At 44.3% G+C, this 15232-nt stretch overlaps 1 protein-coding gene and 1 long non-coding RNA gene across 2 annotated transcripts in view; one reads left to right on the top strand and one right to left on the bottom strand.

Moving 5' to 3' along the window:
- The window catches only part of GALNT10 (polypeptide N-acetylgalactosaminyltransferase 10), a 146922-nt gene that overhangs the window by 56218 nt on the left and 75472 nt on the right, over positions 1 to 15232 (top strand). Inside the window, exon 2 of the mRNA XM_075900594.1 lies at positions 14062 to 14161. Within this exon, the coding sequence (XP_075756709.1) occupies positions 14062 to 14161 (100 nt within the window). The remainder of the gene's footprint in view (positions 1 to 14061; positions 14162 to 15232) is intronic.
- Positions 1 to 15232, bottom strand: part of LOC142818749 (uncharacterized) — a 100912-nt gene that overhangs the window by 790 nt on the left and 84890 nt on the right. The window contains exons 3-6 of the long non-coding RNA XR_012896403.1: positions 3605 to 3687; positions 3231 to 3309; positions 1496 to 1639; positions 804 to 937 (exon numbers count right to left, since the gene is read on the bottom strand). This is a non-coding gene — a long non-coding RNA (uncharacterized LOC142818749). The remainder of the gene's footprint in view (positions 1 to 803; positions 938 to 1495; positions 1640 to 3230; positions 3310 to 3604; positions 3688 to 15232) is intronic.

Raw genomic sequence — 15232 nt, forward strand, 5'->3', positions numbered from 1 at the left:
TGGAGGACTGCTTACTCTGACTCCTGTAACGCTCATTGAATGAGGAGTAAGGGAAGTTGAAGGAAAAGTGCTCTATTTTGAAATAAGCTATTTCGACTTAAGTGACGCAATTAGCATAGCTCAAGTTGCGTCGCTTATTTCAAGTTTAGCCTTGCTGTATAGACGTACCCTTAGTGAGTTGCAAAATCTATTTTAAATGGGATGTGGATGATCTCATAGTGCAATTTCACACATAGCCCCCCACCTCCAGAACAGTTCAAATACATGAAACTTGAATTAGTATTTTTCACACATTCAACACCCTTCTTAGATCTGACTGCTTTTTTTTGCATACCTGAGAGAACACTATTTGTTATGCCTGAGATAAACCGTTTATTTTGGTTTTGAGTGATGGCTGAAATTTTCTGACAAAATGAAACTTTCATAAGAAGCCTTTCAGAAACTAGTAACTATATTTCAGCCTCTCCAAATATCAAGCACTTCCCTTTGCAATATGCAGAATACTGTATTGTCACTGCAGAGTGCACCAATTTCATTGTTAAACTCCATCGAAGTGGCATTTGGAAATCCAAACAGCATACGGGCATAGCTGATGAATTAAGAAAGGTAAATAGGGGAAATGTAGACAATGTGATAAGCTACATATTCAAGTAACCTAGGCAACAGCAGGAAGTATGCCTATGAGGAGAGTGTGAAAAATCTTGCATAGATCTACACACTTGTAAGTGCCGAGTACTGTATATTAGTTTGCATAGCAGATAAGTATCTTTTTTTGGGAAGGGGAGAAGAAATGTTTTACATACCATTTAAGATTGTCACATTCTCTGCAAAAAGTAGCACTGTCAAGTAGTGAAGCCCAGAATTAGATCTTCCATGACTTATGGAGAATTTTGTTATGTTCTTGAATATTTAAAAGCAAAACCTTAATATTTCAGGGCTGAAAACACAGAAAACAAAAAAAATCATTAGATGTTTTGTGCTGCAGATATTCTAAAGCAGGAATTCACCTCTGTAAGTTATGTGATTAAACTGGGGGGGCAGGAGCACAAACAAGATGATGAACAAAAGAAGCCAAACTGCTTACGCAGACTTAGAAATATTTTTCCAGATTCCATTTGTATATGTGCTTTTATTTCAGTGGGGCTACTCGGGTGCTGAAGTGCTTTGCTAAATCAAGGCCACAATGATGACTATTACAGGTATTGTCTGCCAAAATTTGTAGGGAGAGTAGGCTTTATTGGAACTAAGATGCTATTGGAAGGGTAGAATGGAGGGCAGACAGACAAATTATACAATTCCTCTCTTCATTTGAGCTATGAAAATAACTTTCTAGTTGTCAGACTCTTCAGGCTAACTAATTTAGCAGTGCAAAGCAGTATGTTAGTACACTATCAGTCCTAGTGGTTAGAAACCTTCAAAAATAATTTGTTGAAAATGTCTTCAGACTATTCTGAATTGTGCACTTCCAGTACATAGTCCTCTCATTCAGACTCACCACTGTTCCACAGGTCTTCACTAAAGTTTTCCCTGTTGTAGTGGCCAACCTCTTGTATCCTGCCTCAATGACTGGTAGTAAGCAGCATAATCCAGGGACAAGGCTCAATCCTTGACCTCCATGTTATTCCAACTCCTTTCCTTCCTGGGGATAAGCATAAATATCTAAGAACCAACTTCAGTTCTCCCCACAGTCCTTGGATTTCATAGAGGCCTGCACTGATGCGGTAGCTGTACAAGCTTGCTTACTAAGGGACAGGTTCCAGACCCTGCAGGAAATAGTTGTCCTTCTGTTCTGATCTAGCCTTGCCAATCCCTCCTGGACCACATAGCATCCTACACGTGCGGCACCACCTTTGCTCTCCTCAGACTTCACTGACTTTAGGTGTGGCTCCAGAGACTCTCTTCACCCATGTGAAATACCCTGGACTTTCTGCTGTCAGTCTCCCTCATGGTGCTCAGTTCCCTCCAGTGGTGGATGGACCCGAGATAGGTCTGCACTGGGATACTTTACTTCCTATCCATCCCAGACATGACCATCATGAATAACACATCGCTTGCCAGATGGAGTGCCCCCATGGGTGAGCACATGATGCAAAGGACTTGGACCTCTTGAGAATCTTGAATGCACCTCAACATCTTGGCGCTTGAGGTGGTATGGAGTGTGTTGCACATTTTTCATCCATTTGCTCTCAAGTCCATCAACATCCCCACCATTTATTACATCAACAGACGAGGGGGACACAAGGTTGACTTTGCTCTGTGTGGAAGCAGTTCCTCTGTGGGATTGGTGCATTGATACCATCCTGTTCTCAATGGACTATCTTCCAGGGATTTAAAGTGATTGGCCAAAAATTACCTTGAGAGATTGTGCAATCACAACTAGGAGTTTTGTGACATTCAAGTTAATTTTCAGCCTGTGGGGAATTCTGATCAGGAGCCTCTGCTTTCCTGTCCATCAGCAAGTAGAGGAGGCTCCTGAATTACGACCCGATTGGTTTCGGGGGAAACATTGCAAGTTGGGGGGTGTTATAACTCGAACCCGCATTTACGATAAGCTCCATGCGCTGTTGTAAATGCAGACCGAGGACGTAAGTCGGGGGTTTCCGACCCATTCCGCACTTACAAAAAATGGAACTCGGGCGGTCGCAAGTCGGGGGCCTCCTGAGGGGAAAGGGAGAGTCAGCACCCATTCTCAAGGCGATACCCTGGGCCTCTGCTAGGCAGACCAGATCAGTTATGGCTTTTTCCCCTCTACCACTCCCGCCACAGATCATCCACAAGATTTGCCCTTGAGAAGGTGGGCACTTCCCTTCTTTTGGAACATCTTCTGTTCTGGAAGATGTGTAGACTTGCTCTCAATTCCATTAAGGTCCACTTAGCTGATATCGGTGCCCCCCTCACCTGCTCCCGCTATATATTTGTACATCCATGGAAAGGGACTCCTCAGAATCTTTCCACCTATTAAACCTGTAACTCCCCAGTGGAACCTCAGCATTGTTCTCTTGACATTAATGAAGCCCCCCTTTGAGCTACATGTTTTATATTCCTATCCCTTCTTTCCATTGATTGCCTTCCTGATACCTTTCTTGTGGAATAATAGTTAAGTGAACTAGGAACCATGGTGCCAGAAAAGCCCCCTTAACCACATTCCATGGGGAGAGACTTTTCCTATGCTTGTCCCTCAAGCTTCTGCCAACAGTTCTGCTTTTACCTCAACCAACTCGTACACCTACCTACTTTCTTTCCAAATCCTCTCCGCTCCCAGGGGAGCAGTGCTTTCACCCTCTTGGCCGTAGGACCATGGCCTCCTACCTGCAGAGGATGAGACCATTCAGGAAGACCGTTTATCAGGATAACGGAAAGGATTAAGTGGCAAGCATAATCCAAACAGAGGACTTCTAAGGGGATTTTGGAATGCATTGCACTTCATCAGTTGTTAGTATTGTCTCCACCACGTGGGATGAGAGTCCATTCCAGAAGAGCACAAGCATCAACTACAGCCACTCTGCGCAATATGCCACTTTCAGATATCGGTAGGACAGCCATACGAAGGTTGGTACATACTTTTACTACGCATTATGCCTTGGTGCAAGACAGCAATGGATACCTCATTTGGCACAGCTCTCTACTCCACCATTCCATCTTCTTCCTGGCATCATCTTCCAAATTAAGTATTGCTTGTTAATCACCCTAAGTAAAATATAATAGGGACCATCACTCAAAAAGGCGTTTACTAATCTGTACCTGGAGGTTCTTTGAGATGTGCAATCCCTATCTGTATTCCACTTCCCACTGTCCTCTTCTGCTGCAGGTCTGTTTGATTTGCAGTGGAGAAGGAACTGGAACAGCAGTTGATTTGCCTTATCTTTTATGGTCTCAGATGAAACCATGAGTTGAAGCACAGGCACATGTGCAGACCAATGGACTTTCAAATTCTCTGACTCCAGACACGTGGTGCATATTAAACCCTTAGTAGAATACAGATTGGCACCACACATCTCAAAGAACTTCCATTACTGGTAAGTAACCTCCTATCATCACTTACCATCTTCAGCTTTTAATTTGAACTTCTCCAGGGAGAATGTTGTGACTGAGCATTCCATGTGCTTGATGAAAATATGCTCATGATGTGAATATGACCTAACAGAGAGATGCTTGATGTAAGGTGGCTCATGTAACACATCATTGGAAAGGTTGTAATTTACTGACTAATTATCCCATGTTTGCATGTATCATTTTTGTAGATAAAGTTAGGAATTGATCTGTATATCTGTAACTTTATATTTGCTACTTTGGTTTGCACCCATGGACACTTCAGGCGCAACCGTGAAAGAGACCTCAGTGCTGATGGCCCATCGGCAAGAGAAAATGAACAGTGAGAACTTAATCATCCTGGGAACATGTCGGGTCAGCCTGTGAAGAATGACTACAGGGTCCTACAGAGACATGCGACATTGTCGCCCAGTGATGAAACCCATCTTGAATTCTTTATTTTTCCATGAGAAGCTGGGTGAGGGTCAAACTACAAAACAAAGGATTCCTGCCTTATGCTTCCAGGAGACGTAGTGTTTCGCTACCTTTGTGGTGGCACTTAACTGTATTCCTCTTGTCCCCAGCCCCCTTCAGTTTTCTCTCTGTTTTGAGTCCTGAGATCAAAAGTCATTTGCTAAATTCCAGTCGTCCTGCTTATTTAGATGCTGTTGGAAACATTAGGCTATTTCTTTAATTTGACAGTTTTAAATGTACAGACTCGTAGACAGATTTGCTCAGTTTGCCTCTTTGTAGCTCTGAGTTTCAGCTGTGATATCCAGGTTGGTCCTCTCTGGTCTGGCAAATTTCATGCCTCAACAAGTTAAGTTTTTCAAACATGATGAGGTGCTATATTCCGTTTCTGTAAGGTGTGTGGGGGGGTTGGGTCAGGGACCACTGACAACAGAAAAATCAGTTGGGGGCCACATGCAAGTGAGAAGGGGAAAAAAGTCACTGACCTGGTCCCCAAGTAATCTTCATGGATGTGACAACCCCCTCCCCAACTGAGAAGCAGAAAAGACATTCACCTCATAAACCCCCAAGCTTGACCCCAGAGCTTAGGGGTACTGGGGCTAAAAGATTTTGTGGGCCTTCCAAGCTCGGGGACAGAGCAAAAAAATGAGGGGTTCATTGCGTGTGAGTGGGCTGTTGGGGGGGGGGGATGTAGGGTCTTGGCAGAAGGTAGGGTGCAGAAGTGGACTGGAAGTAGGGGGCAGGAACAGCATGGGGTGCAGGATAGGGTGGGGAGCCTGGGAGGGTTGAGTCTGGAAGGGGGTGTAAGAGCAGGGTGGGGATGGTGTGAGGTTTTGATGGGAGGGGTGGAAGGGATTGGGGTGCCTACCAGGTGCAACTTTGTGTAGTGCCATGAAGGTGGTTCTGTGTGGGCTTGCACCCCTGCTGCGGGGGGGGGAGGGGGAGCGGGGAGGGTGGGAAGAACCTCAAGCCTCATAGGCCAGATTCAGCCTACAGACCATATGTTTCCACCCCTGCTATAAAGGATTGCTACAAAGAAAATAGTCCAGGTTATGTGCTCTTAGTTGCATATAAATGGAGCATATATACATGGGGCTTCTGATGGTTAACTACTGTTTGAGGTGATTCACGTGATTTCAAAGTGGTTTGCAAGAAAATGACCTTTTTGTTTCTGTGGGTATAGGAATAAGGCAAGTTCTAATTTTAAATAGCTTTTTTTCAGCATATTAGTAAATTCTGTGGAAAACTCTAAGCACCTTTTAAAGATTTGATAACTTTGTTTGAATTTCCAACTCTGGAAATAAACTAATTGAGTCAGCAGAGAAAATGCTACAAAAAGTTGTTGGTTTGGAAGTTACATGTGAAAGCATTCAATTCATTTGACAGTTTCCAGAGATTATAAAGCCTTTCAAAATTTGTCAGCATAAATATAAAAAAACCTAAATTACCATTTGGAATGATGTTTCTGTTCTGTAAAGGTTCTCACAGAATAGTATCTGAAATACTTAATACACTCCTGGAAGGTATTGTGATTAGCATCTGTCACATGTTCATGTTCTCATTCTCCCCATGGGGGAGAAATGTGCAGTGGAGTGTTATTGTTTTGGAATTTTTAAAAAATGTGTTGCTATGTTCCTGTTGGAGAAGGCAAGGTCAAAGAAATATGCCTTGCATAAAGAACGGTGGGGAGATTTGTGATGGGCCTTGATTCCTTGGGGAATTAATTCCAGAGTGTCAGTCGGACCACCCAAGAAAGCTTTATCTCCAGCATAGAAACACATTTGCCCAGACAATTATTTAGAAGGATTTTAGATTATATAGTTGATGGAAGAGACAATGAAAGCCACATCAACATTATTCAGGAACACATTAAAGCAATGAATTACTTTCATTCTGTTCTGAATGAATTCAGTAAAATAGGCCAGCTAAATGAAAACCTGGTCTGAGGCTTAAATAGTTGTGTGCATTTGGACAGCTGTGCTGGCACTCGGCATGCCAAAATCCAGAGGTGTTCAGCTGTGCAATGACTTGAAGTTGGGAGAAAAAAATCATACTGTTGTGAGACCCGAAGCACATTCATTGATCAGTAAGCATGTAGAACAGAAAGCATTGCAAGACAATACAGCAGACTTCCGATAATCCGGCACCTTTGGGACCCAGGGGGTGCCGGATTATCGGATATACGGAAGTATCAGGAGGTACTCCGGCAGAGGGGTCTGCGGGGGGGGGGGGGAGAAATCGGGAGGGGAATGGCGCAGTGTGGGGCAAACCAGGTGCTGGTGAGGGGCAGCGCTGGAGAACCAACCAGGCAGCACCCCAGCTGCTCTGCCCCACAGCTTCCCCAAGTCCGCTGCTGGTCAGTTTCAGCAGCGGCGGACTCGGGGAAGCCGTGGGGCAGAGCAGCTGGGGTGCTGCCAGGCACTGAGCAGGGGGATGAGGGGTGGCGCTGCGGGACCAACCTGGCAGCACCCCAGATGCTCTGCTCCGCACTGCTTCCTCAGGTCCGCAGCTGGTCAGTTTCGGCAGTGGCAGCAGCGGACTTGAGGAAGCGGCGCGGAGTAGGTCCAATTGTCTGGCTGGCCGGAGCACTTCCGGGTTCCAGTTGGTGCTGGACTATTGGGAGTGCCGGACCATTGGATGCCAGACAATTGGAGTTTTACTGTATTCAGTACCTCTAGTTCTTATAGTAAATAGATGAGATATTAAAAGACCTGGCATTGCTTGTGTCCTTAACTCAGATAAGTTTTGTTTTTCTTCATTTAAATCATTGCTCTGGGGTGGGGCCGGGGAAGAGGGGTTCAGCATGCAGGTTACCCTGGGGAGAGAGCTTGGTGCCAGGTGAGAAGCACCTGTCTATAGCTGCTGCTGCACCAGTGGGGGGGATGGGTGCATGTTGTCTAGGAGGGGGATAGACAGACATGCAGACAGACTCTCTGAAATATATAGTAGATAGCTGTCCCCAGCTCCACCCTTATCCCCTGCTAGCCCAGTGGGGTTATAGCTGTCCTGTCATTCTATTCACTGCCTTGGCTACTAGGGCACCCTGTTGACTTGTATCCAGCTTCTCATCCACTGTAATCCCCAGGTCCTTTTCTGCAGAACTGCTACTTAACCTGTCAGTCCCCAGCCTGTAACAATGCTTCGGATTCTTCTGTCCCAAGTACAGGACTCTGCACTTGTCCTTGTTGAACCTCATCAGATTTCTTTTGGCCCAATCCTCTGATCTGTCTCAAGTCACGCTGGACCCGATCCCTGCCCTCCAACATATCGACCTCTCCCCAGTTCTTTCAGTCTTTTCATAGGTCATGCTTTCCATCCATGTGCAAAATAAATGTTGTGTGCAGAGACACATGTGGATGTGCACCCCCAGTGGAAACTCATGCTGCTGGATGTGGGCACTTGCCTAATCAGCTGGATTGCACCTGAATCTCTCCTGAGTGGCTGCCTAAACCCCCAGCTTACAGGGAGTGCTAGACAGTCACTTCCTATTTTGTATGTGCAACTGATTCTTCCTTCCTAAGTGGGGTACTTTGCATTTGTCCCTATTCAGTTTCATTCTGTTTACTTCAGACCATTTCTCCAGTTCAGACCATTTTGAATTTTGATCGGATCCTCTAGATAACAGTTTTATAAATGTACTCTGTCGTCATCTACATCACTGATGTCGCCATTAAACAGAACTAAACCCGGAATTGATCCCTGTGCGACTCCACTCGATATTCCTTTCCAACCTGTCTGTGAATCACCGATAACTACTCTGAGAAGAGTTTTCCAACCAGGTTGTGCCTTCCCTAGTTTATTAATGAGGTCTGCCGTGGGGTCTGTCACGTTGGTGTTCGGTCACTGTAGCTCCAGGATTCTCCACCTAGATTTATAGCAAAGTGCTCTGTGTCATGCTGAAATTTTGCTGCAATTGCTGGCCATTCCAGTTCTGCATCACTGTCCTGTCCAGTCCTACTGACTGCTAGTTCTCTGAGTCCAGGAGTAGCTTTCCACCAAGTACGGGTGCTGCAGGTACATGGTCGGCAGATGTAACTACTGTTTCTTGTGGCTGCTCCTCCTCTCTGTAGCCATGTTGCTGTGGAATCCAGAGTCATACAGTCAAATCTATTTGTCTGAATCACTGCCAAGGCATGTGTAAACTCCTGTTCATATTAATGACTGTCATAATTACAGCACTGAGCAGTGTCTTCCATGCTGTCTGGCAGCAGTTCAAAAAAGGGCAGTGCCAGAATAAATGCATGCAAGAAGACTTAGGATTCATCACTCCTCCAGTCCCAGAATTCTGTTAGGAAGGTATTCCACAAAGCACCCAAGGCTAACCAAAGCACAGAGCTGAGCTGTCATCACTGGATATCTGCTCCGGATGTATAGCTAGGGTTTCCAGGTGTCCGGTTTTTGCCCGGACAGTCCGGTAATTGCATCCTCTGTCCTGTTTTTAAAAAAAAAACCTATTTGCACTGAAATGCATGGATTTGGAGACAAAACAGATAACCTCGCTGCTTATAGGACTTTGTATACAGCTGCTCTTCTGTCATTTCTACCAGATTCAGGACTGACAAAAGTTTGCCGAACAGGTTTTGAAAACTGCATCATTCAGATTAGAGTATTTTTCCTCGTACAGAAAACACTTGGTTTACATCTCTATCCTCTCCATTTATTCTTGCTGGAGCCAGGCACACTAAATAGTGATTAAACAAAAGATTAAAATTCCATTTTTGTATGTTTGGTGTTTGAATGCTAATCGATTTCTTCGGTGGAATGTTAAGTAAAAGCATGGTAGACAACACAAGGGGCTATTTACAGCAATCTGTCTAAATCCATTTTTAGTGGATTGCTTAATATGCCTTTCTACTTTAATTCATTTTTACTAAAAATGAAGGATGGAAACAAAGAGAAAGGAGATTAGTTTAGTTTAACACACAGCTACAAAAATAATCACTTCTTAGTGGTACACTTCATTTTTTAGGAAAGGAAAATATGCTTTAGGCAAACCAGAAGTTATGGGTTTGCTGCAGGAATTACTGGGGGAAATTTTGTCCGTTATGTGGAAGGTTAGACTAGATGGTCCTTTCCAGCCTAGAGATCTATAAAATGTTTAATTTCTCTCTAGCTGACTTTAAATACATACATACATACATATATATAAAATTATGCTCTGTCTGTTTCTTTTTTTTGCAAAACACAAATTTACAACGTTACATAGACCTTATCTAAACAATTAAATTTGCAGTTATACTTTGTATAGTTAACCCCCCTCATCTATAAAATATTTATCTACTTATCCTGCATATACAGATTCTGTAAATACAGGTATCAAAAATGTCCTCTACATTTCTAAACTAAAAAATATATTTCTTAAACAACAGTAAGGCACAGTCATATTTATTCTCTTGGAAAAAATAGGGCAGTGCCTTTTGATGTGTAGTTGAAGTACATAATAATGGTGACCTAACACAAGAAACTTCCAGTTAAGTAGTATTAAGGAATGAACGTATATCCGCAAGGGCATTTGTTTAATATTTAGAAATGAACTCACTCTCAAGGATTTGCCTATGTATTGCAGCATGCTCGTACTTAGTCTAGATTTTTGACTTATGAAATTATCAGACTACTGAATTTCCATATCTTGCTACAGTTTAGACCTCCCTGGTCTGGCACCTTGGGGTCCTGGACAAGGGAGTTTGCTGGATCAGGGGAGATGAGGGCTCACTCAGGAGTGCTGGCCTCTTGGCTAGCTTCCGTCCTGGTTGTTGCCCTGCTCCTCACCCCCCCCCCCCCCCCCCCCCAGTGACTGCCAACCTGGCTCTGCTACCTGCCCAGGGACTGCAGGGGCTGGCCAGGCTGTACTCCTGGACCCTGCCAGGCAGCCAGCTGGGCTCCACTGCTGGCTCCTTGCTGGACTCCAGCCAACAGCTCTCTGGCCCAGCAGCATCCATGGTCGATGTTGCCGGATCAAAGTCCCGGACCAGAGAGATTCAACATGTACTTAAAGATAAATTCCAAACAGCATGCCTGATGAATGCAATTTAAAAGGTGCATAGTCTGATCCTCAGTTGTGTGTTAGATTTCTGAAGCTCAAATGCTCTTTATAAAAAGTGTTAAAGATGAATAAAAATATATATTTGGCAAAATAACATCAGTGTCCAACAATACTTAAATGGCCCCAGCAGCCTGATTGTTCCTCTTAATATATTGATAGTTTCACATGCACCCCTGAAATCAGTGACAGGAAGTCTGTAGTCCTACACCATGTGCTACTATTAATTGCATTTCATAAGCATAAGACTTGTAGTATGAGGAGGAGGGAGATCGTATAATAAAAGGAGTTTTCCTTGTTTGGGTAGCATTTACTGATACATTTCACAACAGTGCAGTACACAGAAGAAGAAAAAAAATGTCCCAGACTTTGGTGACTCAGCTTCAGCAGACTTATGTAGTTTGTCTGATGCCAGGATCCTAGTGTATTTTGAGCATGTGAGCCTTGTGAATGCTGAGAAGTTTCACTGAAACTGAAGCAGACTACTTTAATGAGGCTGACTACTGGAATTAGTCAAGAAATACCAGTAGCCTTCAAACTAACGGGCTATGTCTAGACTGCAGAGTTTTTCCGGGATACTGGAGATATCCCAGAAAAGCTACGCCATATCCAAGGAACGTGTTCACTTTTTTGAACAATTTCCAAAAAAGTGGATGTGTTCTTTTGCCATATCTGTAATCTTAATTGTATGAAAGAGAAGGGATGTCGAAAGAGGAGCTTTTTCCAAAATTTGGCCCTGTGGAGGCGGGCCAAATTTGGAAAAGCCTCTTTTGAAAGAAAAGCGGAAAAAATAGGCAAATTGCAGTTAGCAATTTGCATATCTTTTTCCTACTTTTCTTTGTAGTGTAGACCTAGCCACATTCATTAGACACTGCTAATGTTGATAACATTCTTGCCAGGGACTCTGAATATGATACCTGCAAAACCTGTGAAAATGGTGGTTGCTTGTAAGTGTCACAACTGAAGAAAATATTTGGTAACATTTATCTGAATTCAGTGAAATATAATGGAGTACTCCTGTCTGGGAGTGAATAATGTAATTTGTGCAGATCTGAGATCAAGATCTAAAATAGTATATGCTATTAGATCATTCTGTATCAGCCTTGTATTTGAGATTTTCAATAGCTTTTATAAAGAGATGTGTGTGTCCAAAGCAGATTAACATTTGCCCTTTTTGTGCAACTCCGCTCTGACATTATAGTTTTACCAGGTATTGCTGTTAGGTGGAAGAAACAAAAAGGGATTGGGGAGAAGGTGGAGGACAAGTAGTCCCATGTTATTCTCTCTCCTCCTCCTTTGACAATGCTGGTATGAAACTAACTGGACCCTTGTATGTCTAGAAATGTAATCTTCATTGTATTAAGTTATAACATGTGAGTAGATACAATTTCTGGATTGAATTTCAGTGATGCTTCTGTAGTGGGTATCAAATCACAGCAAACAGTAAAATGGCTCAAGTAAGCGTGGTTCTCTGCCATGCTGTGTAAGCCAAGAGCTTTATAAACGGGGCCACAGAGGTTACTGACAAGTTGGTTTGTACTTGGCAAGTTGCTGTAGTACCCAATACAGTATTCGTGTTTGTTAACATGCATAGCAGTGTTCAAAACCCAACACCTCACTTGGCAAAGAAACTTTTCTATTTGCCAAGGCTTCCCATGACTTCTATTGAACAGGTAAAACACCCTGACAAATAGGGAGAGGTTAGCGAGCCGACAAGGCTTTTTTTTTAAACAGACTGCTAAGAGAATAAACATCTTCTGACATTATAGTGCATTTTGAAAAGAACCTTGCATTGTTTAGCCTTGGAAAGACTGCTTGATGTTTGATGATTGGTGGCATATTGTCTGGAAAAACTGGACGTAAATCTGGTAGACAGGATAAACTGTTTTGGCAATTGTGGCACAACAACAAAGTATACTTAGTCATGCAGAAAACTCATTCAGACTTCTGCTCCAGAAAGAACTGAGCTACCCTAACTTTTACTGCTTCTGTCTGACCTTCACCTCATGTTATCTGCCACTTGTTTATAAAGAACACCTAGGATTTGTCCGTGAAGAATGTAGCTGTTGACCTGTATTGAGAGAGACTGTAGAAATGTCTGAGCTACAGCTCATTTCGCAATACTAAATTCTGTCAGTCGTGAGTTAAATGAACTGGAGTGTCCCACAAAGTATTTTAACTCCTCGTTTTCACATCTCCGCAAGTGCAGCAGCCTTCCCTAATGAGCTGAATGGACAGTAGCATGTTCTTTTCCATCCGTCCAAGACACATCACATGATCATTGTCTACAATCAAGCCCTAAGATATAACCGTATCTTGCTTCAGTCCCTCAGGCAGACACAAACACCTACCAGATCTTTTCAAGCGTTCTTAAAACTTAAATACCCACCTAGAGAAGTGAAGAAGCAGATTGACAGAGCCAGACAAGTGTCCAAAAATCACCTACTTCAGGACAAACCCAACAAAGAAAATAACAGAATATCACTGGTTATCACCTACAGACTCCAGCTAAAACTCCTCCAGCGCATCACTGACCATTTACAACCTATCCTGGGAAAGGATTGCTCAAATGATCCCTCACTCCCACAGACCTTAGACATAGACCAGTCTTTGCTTACAGGCAGCCCCCTAACCTGAAGCAAATACTCACCAGCACTAAACACCCACACTCTGCCCTCAGACTGCCTGCTGTAGGCATTCTGGAGCGGAGTGTTGCTGTCCCCAGCACCCGTCATCCTGGTGCTCCAGGCTGGAACCACATGGCCTCCTCCCTCCCCAGTGCTCTGGGAGCCGCGCAGCAAAGCCTCTTCCCTTCTCCCAGTGCTCCAGGGAGATGGGGGGAGCTTCGCTGTGCACAGGTGCTCCCTTGCCTCGCTTCCCTTCCACCACCATGCGCGCACACTCCCTCATCTCTTGTCCCCTCCCTCACTGCTCCAGGGAGGTGGGGTGTGCTCAGTTTGCTGCCCTGTCTCCTCTGCTCCTGGGGGCCTCACTCAGAAAGCTGCCCTGCCTCCTCCCCTCCCCATGGAGGTTGGGGTCTCAGCAGAGGGGGCAGGCTGTAGGTGGGTGCCTGCCTAACCCTAGCTGCAGCAACCGCCCATTGAAAGTAGTCATCCTTCTACAAAAGAACTTCAAAATTATTACAAAGGGAAACAGCTGAACTGCAATTCATTTGCAAATGTAATATAATCCAATTAGGCCTGAATAAAGATTTGAGTTGGTTAACGCACTCTAAAGGCAACTTCCCCAATCTTGATATTCACATCTTCCCGTCAGTTGCAATGAATGAGACACATCCACCTTGACTTGATTAGCCTCATTAACACTTGATAAGTAACTTTTTTCTCATATATGAAATCTTCTGCTGGACTCAGCCTTATGGGTTTAAAAGAACTGCAAATAAAAGTTGCCTCTTGAAGTTTTGGTTTGGGCAAGGAGAAGTAGGATATTTGCTCTTCATTTTGGCGTGGATGTGTAAATGTGTTTGAGGTGTAATGTTCTAATCTTTTGTTTGTTAAAAGGTCTCACATGTGAGGCAAAAGAAAGAAATTTACTTTGATGGACAAAAGAAAAAGGACTGGCACGATAAAGAAGCTATAAGGAGAGACTTGGAACGCATAGGTATGTAAGATCACTTATAAATGTATATAATGTGGTCTCTTATTCAGCAGACTGAACATAGTAGAAGAGCATGCTCAAATGTTCTTAATGCAGCTCAACATCTATACCACTCAGGAGTGATTGTGAATAAAGACCATTTTCATCAGTCTCTTGAGTAGAAAGATGGTGGCAGTTTATGGGCACTTTGAGGGTTGGTACTATTGAAAAAAATTATAGGTACTGTAGCGGGTTCACTCACTTTTTGCACGGCTTCTCACTTTTTTGCCCGGATGACTCCCTCAGGGTGGCTTGTGGGGAAGTCACCCGCCTCTCCGACGCCAACGCACCCTCTTTGGGTGAGGTGTCCTCTTCAGGTCTAGTGACCACTCCGCTGTTCATCCACGCCCCCTTCCAGGTGGGAGTCACTCTTCTTCCGGTATTCCCAGGGTCCTCCTTACTCCTGGGGACCCCTACCTCTTCCCAGGAGCACTCAGTTCCTTCCTGGAACACCTGGTTCCTCGGTCTGCCCGGTTCCCTCCTGCACCGCTGCATTTGGCCTAGGGCTTCCCTGGCTTGAGTGCCCCCAGCCTACCGCAGCTGTCTCCGTGCGAACCATGGCTGCCTCCCTGCAGCCCAGCCTTTTAGGGCTGCCTCCATGCAAGCCCCTGCCCTTCATGACTGCCTCCATGCAGCACTGAGCCTCAGGCCGGGTAGTCTGGGTTTGCTGGGCCCAAAGCCTGGGGCCCTGTGACAAGGGCAGACAGGCAGAACCCTCTCCTCCTCCCAGGAGCTGCTCTTATAAGTTCCAGCTGGGCCATCCTTAGTTGCCCTCACCTGGGCTTCCCCAGACTCCAAGTCTCCCAGCCCCTTAAAGGGCCAGTGCAGGGCAACGCCCTGCCACAGTACCATTACAATGCTGACAAATATTGTAGACCCATGAAAGGAGAGCCATTGTTTTATAAAATCTGCAAGCACTGTCATCTAGAGGAATCTGTTCTGTTCCATAGTTTGATACCCAATTCAGAATGCTTAATTTCTAACATAAGTGTGAAGTACATTGATGAACACGTGAAACTGTTAAGGTTGCCTCAC

The sequence above is a fragment of the Pelodiscus sinensis genome, chromosome 17 (genome assembly GCF_049634645.1).
Source record: "Pelodiscus sinensis isolate JC-2024 chromosome 17, ASM4963464v1, whole genome shotgun sequence".
Taxonomy (NCBI): domain Eukaryota; kingdom Metazoa; phylum Chordata; order Testudines; family Trionychidae; genus Pelodiscus; species Pelodiscus sinensis.